Raw genomic sequence first — 24,284 nt, forward strand, 5'->3', positions numbered from 1 at the left:
CTTGGAGCCATACTATTATTATTATTATTATTATTATTATTATTATTATTATTATTATTATTATTACTAGCTAAGCTACAACCCTAGTTGGAAAAGCAAGATGCTATAAGCCCAAGGGCTCCAACATGGAAAAATAGCCCAGTGAGGAAAGGAAATAGGAAAATACATAAACGATATAAGAAATAATGAACAATTCCCCCCAAAAATATTTTAAAAACAGTAACATCATCAAAACAGGTAATTCATATATAAACTATAAAAAGCCTTATTCAATATGCCTTAGAACATAAGCTAGTTATTACTCAATGAGTGTGGAAAGAATAATGATGAAGATAAGAGCAATATGGATTCAAGAGAAAACTTAAGTACAGGATATTCTAACAACATGTAAGAATAAGAAATGAACATAGGCAGGACATGTAATGAGAATGACAGACAATAGATGAACATAAAGAATAACTGAATGGGTCCCTAGAAATTGTAGAAGTAGAGGAAGGAAGACGATGGATTGACAAGGTAGGAAAATATATAAACACAAACACACACACACTTAACCTTTTGCTGTAGCGCATTCTGCCTTAGCGCACCCTGATTGGTTGAGAAATTCAAATATTGCAAGCTCATCAGTGAGTAGATTCGTTAGTAACATTACAGTATAACCATTGCATAAACACATACAGCCACAATAACAGCCAAACAAAAAACAGTTGTTTTGCTTGCATTTGAATCATCTTACGATAGTAAGTAATGTAGCATAAGACTGACATTTTTACATTATGCCCTTATTCACTATGGAGAAGAGATCCTCAAGAAAATATACTGCTAAATATAAACTAATAAGTAGTAAGTAGTAAACAATATTCATAGCCGCTATTTTTTTTTGGAATTGGGGAAAGCTATGTCCAAAACTGGAGGAAACGAAAGGAAATTTAGTGGGAACATATGAATGTGCAAATCACATAAATAAATGTAAATGCCAAGTTTAAAAGAACATTACAAAGTGTCTGAAAACCGAGAATATAGTTTTGTTGAAATATGATATGAATAATTTTATAAGCTTTATAATCGAGCACCACAGAGGTAAAAACTATAAATTATCGTGCATCGTCAACATAAATGAAACTCCGGTTAGCTTCTATATGCGATTCAACTTGAAAGTATAATCGAATAAAAGTTTTGAAATTAGTATGCTAATTCGGAAAAGATAGATCAAGTAATAATTGGTTCTTTTACGAAATATGTAATATCCTTTGGTAGTTTGGCTTATTCAACTGATTTGGAAAGCATAAATGAGTGTCGATTGACTTATAAATTAAACAATGGAAAAGAATTTAATTCGCTATGTTTTTATTTATAAATACGATACTAAAATGTGAATCTTACATCCATTATTATTGGATACAGTTAAGTGAAACACAATTTAAATCAAAATCCAGTTTATTTCAAATATAGCTATAATTTTTACCCCAGCAAATGGATGTACAGTTTGAACAACGATGTAGCCTAGTCCCAGAGTGCATATGCTAGTTTTATATATTGTATATGATGCGGTCCCTTTGAATTTAGCTATAAAATTAGTCTTGAAAACTCCTAAAAAGATTTATTATTATTATTAATTATTATTATTATTATTATTATTATTATTATTATTGTTGTTATAATTATTATTATTATTATTATTATTATTATTATTATCATTTCTAAATAATTTTCTTTGTGGTTTACGAATATTGATATGTACTTAGGAGCACTAATGCTACAAGGTTGTTCTCCTAGAGAAACTTATTTTCTACCCCTTGCCTCTTTATATTGTTCTTTTTTTTTGTATAAAAAGTAAACTACAATATTCCTCCCCCCCTCTGTTAAACCCTTTACATAATCATAATGAGTTTAATTCTTCAATACATTAGCTGTGATATTTATTTCTGAAGTCCATCCTAATTAGAAATAAAAATATGAACTTGAGACTATTTTTGCCATGGGAGACGACGAAGAAGAAACATGTGAACAAACCTTTCAGAACCCCAGAAACTCGTAACAAACGTAAAACGTAAAATATGTGAATATATACGGTCCTTTTGTTTGTTTGTAATTAAAGTGATTTTGTTAAAGAGGTGAAAATGGGATAAATGATGAGTAAATTGGAGGTTGGGTTTTTGGCGATAGCTGGACCAATTAGCCCCAATATTAGACGCTTAAGTGTCTGTATATATGTTTTATAGTATATACAATATATTAATTTTTTATTCATTAACTATTTAAGATAATTTGATATATTTGTTTACCAGTTTTGCTATATATTTTGGTGACCATAAACTCTTCTTCTTTGTCTTCAGCATTTACCCATTTATATATGGGGGTTACTGCTTTCTATAACTTCTTTACACATAAGTTCTGAGTTGGAAGCATCCTATGAAAAAAAGGGTAGAAAGTAGAGCTCAAAATATCCCTTCCAAAAAAGGGTGAAATGGAAATCTCTCTGGTGAAAGGCAGCATTGAAAATTTCTCTTGAAAGACAATTGCGTTAAATCTTACAACGAAACAGGTTGAGTTTAAATTGTCCCCTGTAAAGAGGATAGAGTTGAAAATATTCCTTGACAAGGGGATGGTTTGAAATCTCCCTGAAAAATGTAGATTTGAAAATATTCTATGAAAATAAATCAACCTTTTCAGAGAAATGGTCTTTTTGTGTTCAGTTGCTAATTCCTCTTAGCTTTTTTCTGTTTTGCATATCTTGCTAATTAGTGTGAATTTTGACCCTTTTGTCGTCCTTCCATTCATCTCCATGCTCACGACCCTATAGCCATTATCTGACTAGTGTTAAATTAAATATAAGTTCATGATTTAACTATTTTTGGTTCAGTTTTACTCCTAAGATTTAAATGATATAAAAGCCAACACTTAACAATAATAAGTTATGATTTATTTTAAGCGCCTCTAATGAGAACATATAGGCTACAGAGAAACTCCATTCATTGTTAGAAATTTATTTTCTTAAGTCATTTGGTATTCACCAACAGTAAATAAATTTTACAAACTTCAGGACAGTCGATAGGAAATATTTCTCTCAAAACGTCTAACTTCAGGTATATTTCTATTTGAGTTTTCTACGTTTTACTGTTGTTTAATCATACAATAGATAATCCTTTATCTTCAATTTTAGTTTTAGTCTATGGATAAAATTATGTGCATTTTTATCCTAAAATCTATAGAAAGGAAGGGTCCATCTAGAATGCACGTGTCATTATTTAAAAATCAAAGTACTTCTTATTATCAATTATTGGAAGCTTTCATTTGTTTTGATATCAGTGTTTCTGTTTATATTTCTGTCAGAGTAGTAGGCAGAACATGCTTATGCCTTTTAAGATAATTTACTGATATTACTGAGTCACATTTTTAATTTCATGTAGGTTGCTCAAAAATAGTGATAGTTAGAGCTAGGTAACATTGAAAAATTTGGGAAGATAGGTAGTGAAAGATGCATGAAAGATGGATATGGGAGCATTTGAGACTGGTCACATAAGGTCTTTAAACTAACTGTTTGTGTGTTCTGGAATTTAATTCTGCAGTCCACAAGAATATATTTATAATTGATATATTGCTTTTAGCCTTAAATTATTTTTTTCAATATTTAACTTAGCCGGTGATTATAATAGCTGCAACTCTGTTGCTCGACAGAAAAACTCTACGTAAAAATTCGCCAGCGATCGCTACACAGGTAGGGGGTGTACTCAACAGCGCCATCTGTCGTTCAGATACCCATTACTCATTGTAAACAAAGAACTCAATTTTCTCTCTGTCGAGCTACCGGCAAGACCTACTAATTCGCTGTTGCTAACTGGATTTGTTTTCACAACTATTTGGTGAAGTACACTATTCTAGTTTTGAGCTTTCGCTATGCAGGTGTTTTATCTTCATCTTAAAACTTGAACTCGTTTTGGATAGATTTAATTATGGTGACAAAGAGAGTATGGACTTTCTTTCACTTTTAAATGGCCGACCCTTCCCTTAGACGGAAGTGTGTTTAGGCTTTTAGTAATTATCTTATCACGTTATAGATTTTCCTATATATATTTTATCTCTCTCCGCCTTTATTAGGCCTCTTCGATTAACTTTCCATTTTTTATAAACATATAAAAATAAATTTTAATGCTTTGTTTATATAGAACTTTCCTGAGAGTAGGCGGTCCTAACTTGGAAACCGAAGTTAATCAACGTTGAGCCCTTTATATCGTCTTTAGCTTTTAAAGAGCTAAGGATTTAAAACTTTTTAAATGTAATTTTTTATGAAAGAATTTCTTTGATAGTCTTCGTACTGTTTTCAAAGATGAACTAACGTTTAGTTTTTTATGCTACGCAGTTGTTGACGTTCAGGACGTTCAACATGCGCTCTATCGTTACGATAGAGAGAGAGTGTATCACGGTTTCACTTTGCAGTAAGAGTAAATCGATTCTGACGTTTTGTTCATTCTTTCTTAGCTTAAATGTTTTAAATTCTAATTTAAAGGAACTTTTTATTTGAAAAACCTTTCAGTTTTTTCCTTTAGTCAAATAACATGTTTTTTTGACGATATATAATTGGGCTCTTCTCTTAGGTGCGAAATCAAGAGAGAAAGAGAGAGAGAGATAGAGACGGAGGGAGAGAGAGGAGAGAAAACGTTCCGTTCAAGCGGGTAACGTTGTTCTCGTGTTACTCACGTCCCTAGTCGCTGTACGGGGAGGAAGGATAAAACGTTTTTAGGTTTTTATTCTCGTCCCCAGGCTATGTGAGGTGAGAGATTGAAAACGTAATTATATGAACTAGTGTTTAGTCTCTTTCCCAGCCACTGATTTTTCTTTTTATCTTAAAATATGTTTTCTGTTTTTTGCTGGTATTATGAGCTTGCATTATACGACTAATTTCGCAATTACTACCTTTTAATGAAGGGTAGAATTGCGTGTTTCAGGTAGAATAAGTGCAAAAACAGAAAATCGAAGTGATAAAGTGATATGCGCAAAGTGTTACAGTGTTGCGTCCGAGGCGCAAAGTGTTACAGTGTTGCGTCCGAGGCGCAAAGTGTTACAGTGTTGCGTCCGAGGGTTCGTCTGTTCGTGCCTGTCGTTCACCTAGTCCGGGACCTCTTACAAGCTCCCAAGCCCAGGGGAGAAGTAATGTCAAACGACTTATGGGTTCGAGAGGCCTTGACCAACGAACAGACGTTTTCCCTCTATGGTATCGGGTGTATCTTACCAAGATCTCCCCTACCATAAGACGAGAGAGACGTTGTTTCTCCTCGCCATCCGTAGGCTTTTCGCATAAGAAACCTGTCACAAGGTTTCGGAGCCCTTAAGCGAAAGTCAGTCCTTTCAGGACAGGTCCAGCATCCTGGTTACAGCCATTAGGACAGCTCTGACCCTATGCAGTCATCGGATAACTGCTCGCCGCCTAACAAAAGCGTAACACAGACTCCGAGAGTCTTTTTTTGTAGGCAAAGTGTTGCGGTCACAGACTTACCCTCGTCTATTACCACAACCATTTCCGTTGATCCTTAAGGGGTTGTATGGCAAAACATGCAGTATATGCTTGCCTCCCTTATGGAAGACTATTCTGCCGATTAGTCCGTTGAGTCTAGCCGTTTATCTCATCGATATCCTGGCTTTCAGCCAACCTAACGTTCCTTTGTGCTTACTGTTGACGTTGGCGTAGCTTAGTCACGTCAGTCAGGTTGTTTAGAACCACACTCGATGCGGTCTCGTGTGGTCTTTCAGCCGCATTTGGACGTTAGGCCACTGGCTGATGCTCCTGTTGACGTTCAAGACGTTCACTAACAATCGGAGTTGACTTGTTTTGACGCTGTGCGTCAACCTCCGCATTCTAGAGTTGTTTTGACTGCTCAGTCTAGGCAGTCAAAGCAGTCTCAAGTGGACGCTGTGCGTCCTCACGCACCTGTTGTGGTTGACAGTTCAGTTGTTGACAGTTCACAGACTGTCAAGCAGTTACATGACGTTGCGTTCTGGTCCGCTACTAATGCACCAGTAAGAGGCTCAGCTTTTATCGGACAAGGTTCCTGTAGATGAGGAAGTTGCTGTTCTCCCTCCTACTGATATTCCCTTGAGGACTCTGTCAGATGGAGAGGAGCCTAAAGCTGCTTAGCCTCCTATGGACTTTAATTAAATCATGATGATTTTTTTAAGGATCTTCGTCCGGATCTTTTTGTAACTGCTGCTCCTCGTTCGCCTAAACGTCAGAGCTTACACTAGGCCTAGCTACTTCGAAGCCGTTGTTTTTAAGCTAGTGCTCTCTCGCTCTCCTAGAGAGCGTTACGTTGGCTAGGCGACTGGTTTTTCACCAGGAGGAGTTTGGGGGATACAGCCTTTGCTTTCCCTTCTTTTAAACTGGTTTATAGAGCGAGAGTCTGATATGACACGAGAGAAGTTCTCGGCTTGGGAGTTCATGCCTCTGCCCAGATAGACTTCTCAATTCTGGTAGACTCTCCCTGGCGCCTAGCCAGGAGACGCTCCAAGTTGTTTACAGGTCAACTTCACAGCTGTTGTCGAGCCTTTGAAGTTTTGCTGTACTATTATGTCACGCATAACAAGGCTTTCAGGGATGGTAAACGGTTCCGCTTCAGTCGCTAACCCCGTCTGTTGCCACACCTGCTCCCGTAGACCCTAAATGGGCTTTGCTGCAAGACATGCAGTCCAAGCTTGCGTCCTTGATAGAGGACTTAAATGCGGAGAAGTACCTTCTGGCCAACAGCCTTCCAACCGGTCGGTTGTGCGCCCTGTTGACGCTGAGGTAACCTACTCGCGTCTGCCAGTTGAGGTGGTTCCTCCACCGATGCGACCCAGTGTGGGTTGCCAGCCGCACGTTGACATTAAGCAACGCTCGGAGGTGGTTTTTGACGTTCAGGACGTTCAACAATCAGCAGAGGTGACTTGTTTTGACGCAGTGCGTCAACCTCAGCAACCCGGTAGGGTGTTGACTGCACAACCCAGACGGTCTAGACAGTCTCGGGTTGACGCTGTGCTTCCTCGCGCACTCATGGTTGTTGACAGTTCACAGACTGTGCAGCAGTTCCATGATTTTGCGTCCGGCTCCGTCACGCATCCACCAGTGCGACCGGATTCAGCGAGCCAGACGTTGCCCACTCCGTTGCCGTTTCCTCATCAGTTTCGGATGAGGAACCCTCTGATGAGGACGTTGCTGAACAAGACGATCAGCCCCCAGCCCTGCTATCCATCCAGAAGATGCTGAAGAAGGAACGCTGCTCAGTCAGGCTGTGGATGAGTCTGGTAGGAACACTGTCATCCGTGGATCAATTTGTGTCACTAGGAAGACTACACCTCCGTCCTCTTCAATACCATCTAGCTTTTCACTGGAAAAAGGACAAGACGCTAGAAGCGGTCTCGATCCCGGTTTCCGAAAAGATAAAGTCTTGTCTGACTTGGTGAAAGGACAATATCAACCTAAGTGAGGGTCTTCCCCTGGCTGTTCAGACTCCCAACCACGTTCTCTTCTCGGACGCATCGGACGTAGGCTGGGGTGCGACATTAGACGGTCGGGAATGCTCGGGGATATGGAACTCGAGTCAAAGGACAATGCATTTCAACTGCAAGGAGCTACTGGCAGTACGTCTGGCCTGGAAAAGCTTCAGGTCTCTCCTTCAAAGCAAAGTGGTGGAGGTGAACTCGGACAACACCACGGCTTTGGCGTACATCTCCAAGCAAGGAGGGACCTACTCTCTGACGTTGTACGAGATCGCAAGGGATCTCCTCACCTGGTCAAAAGGTCTAAACACATCACTAGTAACGAGGGTCATCCAAGGCAACTTGAATGTCATGGCAGATTGTCTCAGTCGGAAGGGACAAATAATTCCAACAGAATGGACCCTCCACAAGGATGTATGCAAGAGACTTTGGGCCACCTGGGGCCAGCCAACCATACTGTAGATCTCTTCGCAACCTCGATGACCAAGAGGCTCCCAATATTTTGCTCACCAATCCCGGACCCAGCAGCAGTTCATATAGATACCTTTCTCCTAGATTGGTCACATCTAGATCTATATGCATTCCCTCCGTTCAAGATTGTCAACAAGGTACTGCAGAAGTTCGCCTCTCACGAAGGGACAAGGTTGACGCTAGTTGCTCCCCTCTGGCCCGCGAGAGAATGGTTCACCGAGGTACTTCGATGGCTAGTAGACGTTCCCAGAACACTTCCCCTAAGGGTGGACCTTCTACGTCAGCCACACGTAAAGAAGGTACACCAAGGCCTCCACGCTCTTCGTCTGACTGCCTTCAGACTATCGAAAGACTCTCGAGAGCTAGCGGCTTTTCGAAGGAGGCAGCCAGAGCGATTGCTAGAGCAAGGAGAACATCCACCCTTAGAGTCTACCAATCGAAGTGGGAAATCTTCCGAAACTGGTGCAAGTCAGTATCCGTTTCCTCGACCAGTACCTCTGTAACTCAAATAGCTGACTTCCTCTTATATCTGAGGAAAGAACGATCTCTTTCAGCTCCCACTATCAAGGGTTACAGAAGCATGTTGGCATCAGTCTTCCGTCACAGAGGCTTAGATCTTTCCAACAATAAAGATCTACAGGACCTCCTTAAGTCTTTTGAGACCACGAAGGAGCGTCGTTTGGTTACACCTGGTTGGAATTTAGACGTGGTACTAAGATTCCTTATGTCAGACAGGTTCGAACCGCTACAATCAGCCTCCCTGAAAGATCTCACCTTAAAGACTCTTTTCCTGGTATGCTTAGCCACAGCTAAAAGAGTCAGTGAGATTCATGCCTTCAGCAAGAACATCGGATTCTCATCTGAAACGGCTACATGTTCTCTACAACTTGGTTTTCTAGCCAAAAATGAGCTGCCTTCTCGACCTTGGCCAAAATCGTTCGATATTCCAAGCTTATCGTATGGTTGGAAATGAACTAGAAAGAGTCTTATACCCTGTAAGAGCTCTTAAGTTCTATTTAAAACGAACTAAACCTTTAAGAGGCCCGTCTGAAGCTTTATGGTGTTCAGTTAAGAAACCATCTTTGCCTATGTCAAAGAATGCTTTATCCTAGTTTATCAGACTGTTAATACGAGAAGCTCATTCCCATCTGAATGAGGAAGACCAAGATTTGCTGAAGGTAAGGACACACGAAGTTAGAGCTGTCGCAACTTCCGTGGCCTTTAAACAAAATAGATCTCTGCGAAGTATAATCGACGCAACCTATTGGAAAAGCAAGTCAGTGTTCGCGTCTTTTTATCTTAAAAATGTCCAGTCTCTTTACGAGAACTGCTACACTCTGGGACCATTCGTAGCAACGAGTGCAGTAGTGGGTGAGGGCTCAACCACTACAATTCCCTAATTCCATAACCTTTTTAATCTTTCTCTTGAAATGTTTTTATTGTTGTTGTTTTTGGGTTGTCCGGAAGGCTAAGAAGCCTTTCGCATCCTAGTTGATTTGGCGGGTGGTCAAAGTCATTTCTTGAGAAGCGCCTAGATTAGAGGTTTTGATGAGGTCCTGTTGTATGGGTTGCAACCCTTGATACTTCAGCTCCTAGGGGTCGCTCAGCATCCTAAGAGGATCGTGAGGCTCCGTAAGGAAGACGTACTTAAAAAGGCAGAGTAATTGTTCAAGTCGACTTCCTTACCAGGTACCTATTTACTTTGTTTAGTTATTTTGATAACTTCTAAAATGAAATAAAAATTCTTAGCTCATATGATGTAAACATATTTTGCTGGTCTCTACCCACCCCCCTGGGTGTGAATCAGCTATTATAATCACCGGCTAAGTTAAATATTGAAAAATTTTATTTTGATAATAAAATAAATTTTTGAATATACTTACCCGGTGATTATAAATAGAGACACAGTGGACCGAGGAGAAAATTGAGTTCTTTGTTTACAATGAGTAATGGGTATCTGAACGACTGATGGCGCTGTTGAGTACACCCCCTACCTGTGTAGTGATCGCTGGCGAATTTTTACGTAGAGTTTTTCTGTCGAGCAACAGAGTTGCAGCTATTATAATCACCGGGTAAGTATATTCAAAAATTTATTTTATTATCAAAATAACATTTTATGCTAACTTAAATCTCTTTTATAGGCCCAAGAAGCTGCCTTTACTGAAATCATGGAATCACCAACAGTTACACCAATAGTATCACCTCAGAATGGAGAAATGGTCTTTCAAGTTGAGAATGGGGTCCAAATATTTTTCATTTATGCAGATGGTAGAGTCACAAGCCCCTCTTACCCATCCTTCTTGTCTGTGTTTCTGTTTCCTGGTAAGTGTTTGGGAAATTGTTTTATTGCGAATGAATAACTTAAATTTTTATGTCACTTAGTATGTGCTTAATGTAAATGTTTAATACTTGAAGAGCGATGAATTTTTAACTATGGTTTTACATGTTGGTGTCTCCTGGTTTGCCTTAACACCAATTGACAATGTATGAAGTTATTTGCAAATCAATAAGATTATCTATTTTGAAAAAAAAAAATTAGTTACACAAAGTCTCATTCTCTTTCTGGTCATTCATAATTTTAGAATTATAATTTCCCTGAATCTTGTATGCCTCCTCTCCAGAAACTTAGCCCCCTTGTTGTGGGTGGGTGTCAACAAAAGGTTATTTACATCAATATTTCATCCATTTTATGTAATTTCTCATGCTACTGTAAATTAGCTGACGTCATCACCTTTTTCTTACTCCTTTTATGCTTTCTTTTACTGTCTTGATTGATCCTAGTTAGCTTAGTGCAGTATCGAATTTGAGATGAATAATTCAGAGAATGTAAAGAAGGTTGAGGTTGGACATTCAAGCTGCTGAAATGGTCAAGAGTGACGAGACTTCCAATACATTTGACCCTCAATGTTGGACCTGATCTTCATAGGCTTGTTGTCCTCAAGATCATGAAATTGAAATGAAAAATAGCAGCTTGTTCCTGTGCGAATACAAGCCTTTGTCCTTTAGTAAGGGTAGATTCTGGCGACAACTGGTAACAACCAGTGAAGAATTCTCCATAGACTTGTAGTCCTCAAGATACTGGAAGTAAAATGAAAATAGCAGTATTGCTTCTTTCCAGGCATGGTCCCCCTGAAGGATATAAGTTAATCATTTTATTTTAAATATTAAACTTAGCCGGAGCCGGTGAATATATAATAGCTGACGTCTCCGGCGGCTCGACAGAAAAACACAAAAACTCGCGAGCGATCGCTATGAAGGTTGCGGGTGTGCCCACCAGCGCCAACTATCGGCCAGATACCGCATATACCTGTAAACAGCTCCAGTTCTTCTCTGTCGGTCTTGTCGTCACGTTGATTCCATTACTCGCTGTTAACCTGGAGTTTTTAGTCAGTCTTGGTGAAGTACTTCTTTTTGGTTTTGAGCTTTCGCAGTGCAGGTGTTTTTATCTTCAATTTAAACTCTTGAACTCTTTTTTGGATAGATTTAATTGTTGATGACTTTGGATTGTTTTTTGGACTTTCTTTGATTTTTCAAAATGGCTGACCCTTCTCCAATTCCTAAATTTCGTAAATGTAATGCTAGGGATTGTAACAAACGTCTTCCGAAGGCCTCTCTCGACCCACATACTGTGTGTTCTAATTGTCGGGGTAAAACCTGTCAATTAGGAGATCGGTGTGATGAGTGCATGGTACTTTCGGAATTCGACTGGCTAGAGTTTGACAAGTATTCTCGTAAGCTAGAGAGAGATAGGGTGAGGAGAAGTTCCTCTAGATCATTAGAATTTTCCTCCTCCCATGCCCCTGAACCTAATCCTTCCCCAGTAGTAGTTGTGCCTGAACCCTCTACTAGCACTCATGAACCATCAATGCGGGATATGTTACGTGCCATTCAAGCTTTGGGGAGAGAGTTGAATCGTTAGCTACGGACCGTAATCAACTCATGGCGGATGTAAAAGAGTTAAAGTGTCAGAGTGCCACATTAGAAAATCGTGGGGATAAAGTGATTAGTGCGCAAAGTGTTATCAGTGTTGCGACCGAGGGTTCGTCTGTTCGTGCCTGTCGTTCACCTAGTCCGAGACCTCTTGCAAGCTCCCATGCACCAGGGAGAAGTAATGTCGTAGGACTTATGGGCTCGAGAGGCTTTAACCAACGAACAGACGTTCCCTCTATGGTTTCGGGCGTGTCTCGTCAAGACCGCCCCTACCATAAGACGAGCGAGGCGGTTTTCTCCTCGTCATCCGAAGGCTTCTCGCGTAAGAAACCGTAGAGCAAGGTTTCGAGACCCTTAAAGCGGAAGTCAGTCCCTTCAGGACAGGTCCAGCGTCCTGGTTGTAGCCATTGGGACAGCTCTGACCCTGTGCAGTCATCGGAAGACTGCTCGCCGCCTAAACAGAAGCGTAACACAGGCTCCGAGAGTCTTAGTGTAGGCAATGTTTTGCAGTCACAGACGTTACCCTCGTCTCGAACCGCACCCACTCCCGTTGATCCTAAATGGGTTGTACTGCAAGATATGCAGAATAAGCTAGCCTCTCTTATGGAGGAGTATACTGCTGAGCAGGTTCACAATGATCCTCGCCGTTTAGCTGATCGAGATCCTGGCCGTCAGCCACCCAAACGAGCCTTTGCTCGTCCTGTTGACGTTGACGTTACAAAGTCACGTCAGTCACGTTTTGTAGAGCCTCACTCGATGCAGTCCCGTGTTGACTTTCAGCCGCTTGTGGACGTTCAGCCGCTGCCGCATGCTCGTGTTGACGTTCAGGACGTTCGCCAACCAGCTAAGTTGACTTGTTTTGACGTTGAGCGTCAAGCACCGCAGTCAAGAGTTGTTTTAACTGCTCAATCTAGGCAGTCAAGTCAGGCTCGAGTTGACGTCGAGCGTCCTCCCGCTCCTGTTGTTGTTGCTAGTCAGTCCGTTAAGCAGTTACATGACGTAGCGTCCTGGACTGCTACTGATGCTCCTGTGCGTGTGGACTCTGCTTGTCAAGCATTGCCACCAAGGCAGGTCTCTCCCTTGCTTGAGACTCATCAGTTGTCGGACGAGGTTCCTTCAGATGAGGACGTTGCTGACCCTCATCCTAATGATAATCCTTTGGACGTTTTGTCAGATGTAGAAGAACCTAAGGCTGTTCAACCTTCGATGGATTTTAAGAAGATCATGATGATTTTCAAGGATCTTTTTCCAGATCATTTTGTTGCTATTGCTCCTCGTTCGCCTCCGTCTGAGTTTGCTCTAGGCTTAGCTACTACCAAGCCTGCCTTTACTAAGCTAGTGCTTTCTCGCTCTTCTAAGAGGGCTTTACGTCTTCTAGGCGACTGGTTGGATACCAGGAGGAGTTTGGGGAAGACGGCCTTTGCCTTCCCACCTTTTAAGCTTGCTTCTAGATCGAGCGTCTGGTATGACACGGGAGAAGTTCTCGGCTTGGGAGTCCCTGGCTCTGCCCAGGGTGACTTCTCAAGCCTCGTAGACTCTCCCCGTCGCCTGGCCATGAGACACTCGAAGATTTGTTGGTCCTCCTCGGACCTTGACCATCTGCTTAAAGGCGTATACAGGGCCTTTGAAGTTTTTAACTTTCTTGATTGGTCTTTAGGAGCATTAAGTAGGAAGATCTCGTCTGCTGACCAAGATGTATCCTTACTTATCATGTCCTGTATGGACAAAGCCATCCGCGATGGCTCCAATGAGCTCGCCTCCACCTTTACGTCGGGAGTCTTGAAGAAAAGAGAAACCCTTTGCTCTTTCCTTTCAGCAGGAGTTACTCCCTGTCAGAGATCGGAACTGCTCTTTGCTCCCTTATCGGCTGCCTTGTTTCCACAACAGCTGATTAAGGACATAGCTGCTTCGCTGGTGCAGAAGGACACTCATGACCTGATGGCGTCCTCTGCTCGCAAGGGGGCTCCTTCTGCTTCCTTTGTTGTGAGACCCAGAATCGAGACTCCTGCGTCTAGATTTATCCCGCCCTTTCGTGCCAGAGCTCCCAGCAGGGGAGGCTCTCGTGCCGAGGGAAAGAGAGGTAAGAAGAGAGGAGCCAAGTCCTCCCGTGGCAGAGTCTGACTGCCCATGGCCTCAGACAGCGGTAGGGGCCAGATTGAACAGCTTCTGGCAGGCCTGGGAGAAGAGGGGTGCAGACCAAGAGTCTGTTCTGTTGCTCAAAGAGGGGTACAAAATACTGTTTGTACGCAAACCTCCTCTAGTAACAACTCCCATAGACCTCTCTCCCAGGTATCGAGAGGAGTCAAAGAGACAAGCCCTAGATCAAGAAGTGTCCATGTTGCTAGAGAAGGGAGCGGTGGTGAAAGTCTCGGACCTTCAATCACCGGGGTGTTACAACCGTCTCTTCCTAGTCCCAAAGCATACAGGAGGTTGGAGGCCAGTGCTAGACGTCAGTGCGCTCAACGTTTTTGTTACGAAAACAAAATTCACGATGGAGACCACGAAGTCCGTCTTAGCAGCGGTCAGAGAGGGAGACTGGATGGTCTCTCTCGACCTGCGAGATGCGTACTTCCACATTCCTATACACCCGGATTCCCAACCGTTTCTGAGGTTTGTTTACAGGAATGTGGTGTACCAGTTTCGAGCACTTTGCTTCGGCCTCAGTCCTGCTCCTCTCGTGTTTACGAGGCTCATGAGGAATGTGGCAAAATTCCTTCATCTAACGGGAATCCGAACCTCCCTGTACTTGGACGACTGGCTTCTCAGAGCGTCGTCCAGTCATCGCTGTCTGTAGGACCTACATTGGACGTTGGGTCTGGCCAAGGAGTTGGGACTTTTGGTCAACTTAGAAAAGTCCCAATTGATCCCATCCCAGACTATTCTATATTTGGGGATGGAGATTCGCAGTCTAGTTTTTCGGGCTTTTCCGTCTGCCACCCGAATAGAACAAGCCCTGCTCAAAGTCCAACTAATGCTGAAAAGAGAACGTTGTTCAGTAAGGAGTTGGATGAGTCTCGTAGGGACTCTATCATCCCTGGAGCAGTTTGTCTCGCTAGGGAGACTGCACCTTCGGCCTCTCCAGTTCCATTTAGCCTCTCACTGGAACAAGGGCAAGACTTTAGAGACGGTATCAATCCCGGTCTCCGAACCAGTAAAAGCTTGCCTGAACTGGTGGGACAGCAATATCAGTCTGAGAGAGGGACTTTCCCTAGCAGTCAAGAACCCAAACCACGTGTTGTTCTCAGACGCGTCGGATTTGGGTTGGGGTGCGACCCTGGACGGTCGGGAATGCTCGGGTCTGTGGACCTCAGTTCAGAAGAGCATGCACATCAACGGCAAGGAGCTATTAGCAGTCCACTTGGCCCTGATGAATTTCGAGAGCATTCTTCGAGACAAAGTGGTAGAGGTCAATTCAGACAACACCACAGCTTTGGCGTACATCTCCAAGCAAGGAGGCACTCACTCCCACACGCTGTACGTGATTGCAAGGGACCTCCTCATATGGTCAAAAAATCGAGGCATCTCCCTGTTGACAAGATTCATCCAGGGGGACTTGAACGTCTTGGCAGACTGTCTCAGTCGGAGGGGTCAGGTGATACCCACGGAATGGACCCTCCACAAGGACGTGTGCAAGAGTCTTTGGGCGACTTGGGGTCAACCCACCATAGACCTCTTTGCCACCTCGTTGACCAAAAGGCTCCCAATCTATTGCTCACCAGTCCCAGATCCAGAGGCGATCCACATAGACGCGTTTCTACTGGACTGGTCTCACCTGGACTTGTATGCATTCCCACCATTCAAGATAGTCAACAAGGTACTGCAGAAGTTCGCCTCTCACGAAGGGACAAGGTTGACGTTGGTTGCTCCCCTCTGGCCCGCGAGAGAGTGGTTCACCGAGGTACTTCAATGGTTGGTAGACATTCCAAGGAGTCTTCCTCTAAGGGTAGATCTCTTACGTCAGCCCCACGTAAAGGATGTTCATCAAAGCCTCCCCGCGCTTCGTCTGACTGCCTTCAGACTATCGAAAGACTCAAGAGCTCGAGGCTTTTCGAAGGAGGCAGCCAGTGCGATTGCGAGAGCTAGAAGAGCTTCTACCATCAAAGTATACCAGTCGAAGTGGGAAGTCTTTCGAGACTGGTGCAAGTCAGCATCTGTGTCCTCTTCCAGTACCTCTGTAGCCCAAATCGCAGATTTTCTATTACATCTGAGAAATGTTCGCTCCCTCTCAGCACCCACTATTAAGGGCTACAGGAGCATGTTGGCTTCGGTCTTTAGACATAGAGGCTTAGATCTTTCCAACAATAAAGATCTCCAAGATCTCCTTAAGTCTTTCGAGACCTCTAAGGAACGTCGTATGGCAACTCCTGGATGGAACTTAGACGTGGTCCTAAGGTTCCTGATGTCAGACAGGTTTGAGCCTTTACATTCAGCCTCCCTGAAGGATCTCACCCTCAAGACGCTTTTCCTAGTGTGCTTGGCTTCGGCTAAAAGGGTCAGTGAAATTCATGCCTTCAGTAAGAACATTGGCTTTTCCACAGATAAAGCCGCATGTTCACTTCAACTTGGTTTCCTGGCCAAAAATGAACTGCCTTCTCGTCCTTGGCCTAAGTCATTTGATATACCTTGCCTGTCAGAGATTGTAGTCAACGAACTTGAAAGAGTACTGTGTCCAGTTAGAGCTCTTAAGTTCTACTTAGCTCGTACTAAGTCCTTACGAGGTGGATCTGAGGTCTTATGGTGTTCAGTTAAGAAGCCATCATTACCTATGTCAAAGAATGCTTTGTCATATTTTATCAGACTTTTAATCCGAGAGGCTCATTCTCACTTGAATGAAACAGACCGATGCTTGCTTAAAGTTAAGACGCACGAAGTAAGAGCTATAGCAACTTCCGTGGCCTTTAAGCAAAATAGATCTCTGCGAAGTATTATGGACGCGACCTTTTGGAGAAGCAAGTCGGTATTCGCGTCATTTTACTTAAAAGATGTCCAGACTCTTTATGAGGACTGCTACACACTGGGTCCATTCGTTGCAGCGAGTGCAGTAGTGGGTGAGGGTTCTACCACTACATTCCCTTAATTCCAATATCCTCTTAATCTGTCTCTTGAAATGTTTTTAATCTTGTTTTTGGGTTGTACGGAAAGCTAAGAAGCCTTTCGCATCCTGGTTGATTTGGCGGGTGGTCAAATGTCATTTCTTGAGAGCGCCCAGATTAGGGGTTTGATGAGGTCCTGTAGTATGGGTTGCCGCCCTTGATACTTCAGCTCCTGGGAGTCTTTCAGCATCCTAAGAGGATGGCTGGGCTTCGTGAGGAAGACAAGACTAACAAGGTAGAGTAATCGTCAAAGTCAACTTCCTTACCAGGTACCTATATATATTTGGGTTTTGTTATGATATAACTGTCAAAAACTCTAAGCATATACGCTGTAAACTGTATTAATACTGGTCTCTACCCACCACCATGGGTGTGAATCAGCTATTATATATTCACCGGCTAAGTTTAATATTTAAAAATGATATTTTGATTATAAAATAAATTTTTGAATATACTTACCCGGTGAATATATGAATTAAAGGCCCCCCCTTCCTCCCCGATAGAGACCCAGCGGGATGAGAAGAACTGGAGCTGTTTACATGTATATGCGGTATCTGGCCGATAGTTGGCGCTGGTGGGCACACCCGCAACCTTCATAGCGATCGCTCGCGAGTTTTTGTGTTTTTCTGTCGAGCCGCCGGAGATGTCAGCTATTATATATTCACCGGGTAAGTATATTCAAAAATTTATTTTATAATCAAAATATCATTTTTTATTTTTCTGTATGTGTGAAATTTGGAACTACAATGAATACTGTACAACCCCAGGTATGGATAACTCCTCAGCAAACAAATCTAAGGCTCAAGTTTTACTATCCTTGAGCTATACAATACAAGGATGGAAAAATCTGGGCTTAGTATGAATTCCATCAGAATTATTGTTGTTGTTTTAAGATTTTCAGATAGATGCAGTAACTTCTTTAGAACTAGGAATTAGGCATCATTAAAGGAAAAAAGATATTTTCCTTGGTAAATCAATGATAGTTTCTTAAGCTCGATTACCTAATGATAGTTGGATAGTGAAAGGACGATTGACTAAGTCCCTTTATTAACTTCCCTTATGGCACAGGAGTAATATTTCAAGAGAAACTTGTATGATTTATGTAGATAAAATAAGGCCACTGGGCTCCCACTTTGTTTTCAGCAGCTGCTTTGATGTTTTGCTTTTTGTTTTAGATAAATATGTTGACAGTTTATCTTGTGCAAGGCATGAGAAGGATGGAAATGAGGATATACAGCTGTTTCCTGATAACTGTAACTGTGTGACAGTTACTGTGCAAACTTGCCAATATCTACTTCCTTATTCCTGTTAGCAGCTTTCCTCTATGTTGTTTATTCCCTCTTCATTTTGCTGCCTTTGACTATGTTAATCACTGGGCCCTTGAATTCAAGGGAGTAGCTGGGCCTTTTCTTAGCATCATTATAGAATTTTTGATTACAGTAATAGATGCATAGAGTTCATGACAGTCTCCATAGTGAGTTTAGTAATGTGATATTTAGTGTTCGTCAGGGAAGTGTTCGTGGCCCATTACTTTTCATAATATAATATATATTTGTTCCAACACGAATACTTACCTCGAACTACTTTCTATAGGAGTTACTGTTAATCTCCTCTCTATCGACCAGAGTTTTGCATATGTTACCCCCCACCCCGCTTTCTAAATAGACCTACCCCCGGCATTAAGGAATGTGCCCCGAGGGTAGGATCAAGGTAGGTCGCTGCTTGGCTGGGTCAGCCTCATCATTAAGTTCTCTGGTCGTGTGGTGTTCACACCTCGCTCTCGTTCTCTGTCGATCCTTTGTGTGCTTTCTAGTGCCCCACGTGTTCCCAGCGTGGCAACTTGCGTTTTCCAGTGTGCTTTTCCCAAGTGTTCCTGTGCGTTCACCTTCCACCCGTGTGCTTACCCAGTGTTTTCATTGATTCCCTTAGTGCTTGTGTTGTGCGTTGTGTGCATTATGGAGCAAATCCGCCGTTGTCCTGGGCCTAGAGCCGGGAAATCGTGTGGAGCATTCCTCTCCAAGCCGGAAGTGGATCCTCACTCCCTTTGTTCCTCCTGTAGGGGAAAGGTTTGCTCGTCAGCAGATACGTGCCCCGAGTGTGTAGACTGGAGCGATATCCAGTGGGTACGCTACAGTACCAAAAAGAGGAAATCAGCGAAACGTTCCCCCAGGAAAATTAGTGCTTCCTCGCCGATGCCATCACCCAGTGAGCGGTCCGACGGGGCCTCGGTTTCACCGTCCCCTACACAGAGTAGGGGACGAGGTAAGTCTAGTGTTGTGGATGAACAAGGCGTCCTTTCCCAGGAGCCCAGTGTAAATACAGTGCCAATTGCGGGCCCCTCTAGGGCTAGTGAAGGTCCCAGTAGTGCGTCCGGAGAGTCGGCCCTTGTGCTCGGGGGGCACGCTTCCTCCGATGACCCCTTGGGGGGTAGTAACGCGGTCTCGGTATCACCGCCGCCCTCGTGGGCCTGTGCTTCTGGATCGTCGTTAGGGGGAGACAACCAGAGGAAAGTTCGACCTTCGAAGAACGATGCCTTCGGTTGGAGGCTCCCGAAGACGCCAGGTAGGTCACCCCTAAGGATGGATGTGACCCTGGATCCCTGGCTCCCTGGCATGGAACGGTTTGAGTCGTTCCCAACCCTTCCCAAGGAAGTCCCCGATGACTTCCTCCAGCCCTCGACCTCTGGCATTCAACGTCCGAAGAAGTCCCCCGCAGTCCCCGCTACCAGCCGACACGCGGTGAACACAGTGTCGTCGGGCTCATCGGACGTCTATTCCTCGTCAGAGGAAGAGGTCAGGGTGAAACACCGCCGTCGGAGGGAGCGGTCCAGGAGCGAGCGTTCCCGTTCGAGGTCGCGTTCTCGGTATAGCAGAAAGCGCTCCCGCTCCCCAGGCCATAAGTATAGGAGAAGTGGATCTCCCGGTGGCGCCTGGATCTACGTATCTTCGCGGGACTCATAGGTGCTTTGTTCCCCAGACCGCCGGTCCAGTGAGCGATCGCCAAGGCTGCCGTCCTCTAAGCACAGCCTTGACCCTTGGGACCTGGCTCGCAGGAAAGACCTCTCTAGAAAGCATAAGTCCTTGAGGCCTCCGGTTCACCCCGCCCAGCGTGGGGAAACGCGCTTCTTGTCAGGCAGCCTGGCCGAACCAGCCCAGCTGGTGCGGCCTTCGGGTCGGAAGGAACGGTTCCCGCTGTCGGGTCAGCCCACGGGAACCACGTCCTCGGCACCCAGAGCCTTAGGGCGTACGAAAAGTCCCCGCTGAACCAGCGGTGCCTGCATTATCCCAAGCCCCTGGTGCGGAGATACCCGCAGATGAGGTCCAGTACCTCGGCAGGACGGCGCCCCTGGCCCCAAGGGCTAGGCGTCCAGTCGGCGTGCCCGGTAACCCGGCTCCCCCGCCCCAGGCCGAGACCTCGGCTGACGGAGGGGAGGGTTCCCCGACGGAGGACTCCGCCTATAGGAGAGTGGTTAGCCTTATCAGAAGGCACCACAAAATAGCAGAACCTGCGGCTACAGATGGAGATTCCTGGAGGTCAAGCCTTCTGAGGATCATGCAGACTCCCTCCCAACCTAAGACGTCCCTAGCACTCCCTCTAGCCCGAGATCTAGTTCTAGGGCAATAGTATATCGACAAGGTAGTAGCCAGCAATGCCGAGGCCCCCAAAACCCAGAGTGCCTCGAAATTGCTCCAGGGCCTCAGAACCCAAGGCAAAGTCTATGTGCCAGCGGGACGTCGCCCAGGTCCCTGTAAAGTGGAGTCGGCCGTAGACATCCTGAGTCAAGGCGTCTCAGACGATAGAGCCTCTTCGGCCCCAGTCTGTTTCTCACCAGCAGAAGCCTCCATGATGGAGGAAATGTCGCGAGACTTAGTGAACGTCTCCTCTTGGCTGGACTGGTGGGCTTCCACTTTGGTGGGTGTTCAAGCCTCCTTCGACCCCGAGGACCCTGACCAGCAAGGCCTACTGAGGGACCTCATTACCTCCCGGGGGTAAAACCCTGAAGTTTCTGACTTATCAGTCTCTCGCTCTAACAGCTAACTGGGTTCTCCGTAAGCGAGACACTGTGCTAACGAAGGTGTCTCGGAAGGTACCAGACAGGGAGGCGCGAGCCATTCGCAGCCTACCCCTGTGGGGAGAGTCTCTGTTTCCTCTAAAGGAACTAGAAGCCATAATGGAGAAAGTCTCGAAAAAGAAGGAGGCTAACGTCTGCAGACCGCCGACTTCTAGGAGACCGCCCTACAAGAGGTCCGTCTCGGATAGCGCCGCGACGCCCCAAGCCTCTTCCAGCACTACGAAGAGAGAGGCCCCCTCTTCCTCCTGGTCCACAACGCCTCAGCCCTCCCGCAGGGGAGCTTCAGCGCCCTCAAGCTCCTTCAGGTCGGGTTACTCCGCCTCTAGGAGAAGCAGATCAGGCCGCCCCTCTAGAAGAAGATAGAGTGGGAGGCCCCCTATCCCCGCCCAAGCCTCGGGTTGGGGGATGCCTCAGACTACATTGGCAAGCTTGGAAGGCTCAAGGGGCAGAGCCTTGGACAGTGTCCGTACTAAAGGAGGGCTACAGGCTTCCGTTCCTAACGGAACCACCCCCTCTTATTCTGGCCAACCGGACAGAATGGCTAGCTCCCAAAGACCCGTTAAAGAGGACCGCCCTTCAAGAGGAGGTATCCTCCATGTTAGAGAAGGGCGCCATGGAAGAAGTTCTTCTCCCAGGGCCAGGTTTCTACAGTCGCCTGTTCCTGGTGGAGAAAGCGACGGGGGGGGTGGAGACCGGTTATAGATCTGTCAGCTCTCAACAAGTTCGTCAAGAAGACGGACTTCAAAATGGACACTCCGAAGTCAGTCCTGTCCTTGAGGGAGAAAGATTTTATGATGACTGTCGACCTCAAGGACGCATACTTCCAAATTCCGATCCACCCCTCGAGTCGGAAGTTCCTCCGGGTGAAATGGGGTTCCCAGATCCTGCAATTCAGGACTCTTTGCTTCGGTCTGTCAACAGGTCCCCAGGTGTTCACGAGAGTCTTCACGACTGTCTCAGTGTGGGCTCACGAACGGGGCATCCGCCTTATCAGATACCTAGACGACTGGTTGCTCCTTTCCGCCTCAAAGGCCCTCTTGGAGGAACAAGGGAGAAGTCTCCTCCAGTTTTGCAGAGATCTGGGGATTGTAATCAACCCGAAGAAATCAAATCTATCCCCGTCCACCAGAATGAACTACTTGGGGATGACATTGGACACCATTCGGGGAAAAGTTTTCCCTTCGGAGGACAGGATAAGGAACCTCAGGCACATCATTCAGCCGTTCCTGTCAGAACACCCCAGGAGAGCGAAAGACTGGCAGAGGCTGATAGGCCACCTGGTCTCATTGGAGAAACTAGTTCCCCAGGGGAGGGTAAGGCTCAGATCCATCCAATGGAATCTCAAGAACCTCTGGTGCCAGACGGACTCACAACAAGTGCTAATTCCAGTCCTTCCAAACACAAGACCCTCCCTGGAATGGTGGCACTGCCAGTCGAACTCCCTCAAGGGGATGCCCTTCGGGACCGGCCCTCCCGAGTTACTTCTGTTCACGGACGCCTCCAACCAGGGATGGGGAGCCCATCTCCTCGACGAAACGGCATGAGGTACCTGGTTGGAAGGGGAGAAGCAACTCCACATCAATGTCCTGGAGTTGAAGGCAGTCCAGAAGGCGTGCCTACACTTCGCAAGTCTGCTAAAGGGAAACACCGTGGCGTTGATGTGCGACAACGCCACGGTAGTAGTATACATAAAGAAACAGGGAGGCTTAAAATCGAGAGAGTTGTGCGATCTCACCATAGAGATTCTAAATTGGGCAGAAGAAAATCACGTGGTGTTGTTAGCAAGGTTCATTCCCGGGAAGAAAAACGTTCTGGCCGACGGCCTCAGCAGAATGGGCCAGATAGTAGGGACAGAATGGTCCCTCCTCCCGGAAGTAGCCAGGCTTATCATTCAGCGCTGGGGTTCCCCGGTGATGGACCTCTTTGCAATAAAACTCAACGCCTAACTCCCAGTCCATTGCTCCCCTGTACCAGACCCGAAAGCAGCCTTAGAAGACGCTTTTCAGCACAAGTGGGACGATCTGGATGTGTACGCTTTTCCCCCTTTCACGTTGATAAGACAAGTGCTCAACAGAGTAAGGACCGCCCGAAACCTAAAGATGACTTTGGTAGCGCCCTGTGGCCGGAGAGAGAGTGGTTCGCGGACCTAAAAGACCTAGCGAGTCAACCGCCGTGGCCTCTGCCCGCCAGGTCAGACCTTCTGCACCAGCCTCACTTTCTCAGGCTCCACGACAACCCACTCTCCCTTCGTCTTCACGCCTGGAGACTATCGAGCGGCTCCTGAAGAAGGAAGGATATTCTCCCTCCACGGCTAAGAGAATGTGTCTATATCTGAGAAAGTCGTCAGCCGCGGTATACCAGGCAAAATGGGCCTCCTTCACGAAGTGGTGCTCTGAGAGGCACATCCCTCTTAACGAGAGAATGCCTTGATGAAGTCATTGGGCTTCAGCACGGCATATCATTCCCGTGCTGAAGGCTTGTGACGGGCAAGAGGGCTCTCGAACTGGGGAATTTCTTTTCCTCAGTTTGACTCTAAATTTCTCTCATTCTTTTTCTATTACCTCTTATTGCTTATTCCTCCTTCATAATTATCAGCTGTCTCCAACCTTGCTGTCAAAACTCTTTTACCCATTTCACTGTCCAGGTTTTTTAGAGGGGACATTGTATCCATGATCGGTTTTTATTTCAAAATCAATTGTGGGAGCTGTGGTGGTCTTGCCAACTGCCCGAAAATGTTTGGACACCTAGGAGTGTCAGTATTCCCATACTGGCACGCGGAACTATCTCTTAGGAAATTTGGCCTTCGGATTCCAGGGGTTGGCGATTTTATAGAGATAGGACTCTCGGCATTCTGTCCGGTTTGCCTGCCACTATGATTAGAGTGGGGATGATTGTATTCTTGAAATGCTCTCAGTCCCATCAAGCGGGTTTGGCATACACTTGAGCCACTCTAATCATAGTGGTACCATCCCTTTGTGGTAGGGTAGGGAGTGGACATTTGGTAAGCAGCTTTCACAGGTGTCATTGGTGGAGAAATTAATTCCAGGAAAGGCTAATGGTGTCTTCTTTGGAATTTCAGACAGTCTTAATTTTTTCTCTCCCTTAAACTATATTTTTTTCCATTGTTTTTTTTTCATTGTTATTATGACCCCTTCCCTCCCCCTGAAAAAATAATTAATGAGTAAACTTAATATTCCCCGTACCCCTGGATCAAATGGCGAACCCCAGACACCGTTGACGACTTCTGC

General features: G+C 45.1%; 1 protein-coding gene across 3 annotated transcripts in view; it reads left to right on the forward strand.

Annotated features, from left to right (window-relative positions):
• spartin overlaps positions 1–24,284 on the forward strand; it is a 230,757-nt gene that overhangs the window by 124,285 nt on the left and 82,188 nt on the right. For all 3 annotated transcript variants that reach the window (XM_068360865.1, XM_068360864.1, XM_068360866.1), the window contains one exon: positions 10,083–10,263. In XM_068360865.1, coding sequence (XP_068216966.1) covers positions 10,083–10,263 — 181 coding nt within the window. The remainder of the gene's footprint in view (positions 1–10,082; positions 10,264–24,284) is intronic.

The sequence above is a fragment of the Palaemon carinicauda genome, chromosome 37, assembly GCF_036898095.1.
Source record: "Palaemon carinicauda isolate YSFRI2023 chromosome 37, ASM3689809v2, whole genome shotgun sequence".
Taxonomy (NCBI): Eukaryota; Metazoa; Arthropoda; class Malacostraca; order Decapoda; family Palaemonidae; genus Palaemon; species Palaemon carinicauda.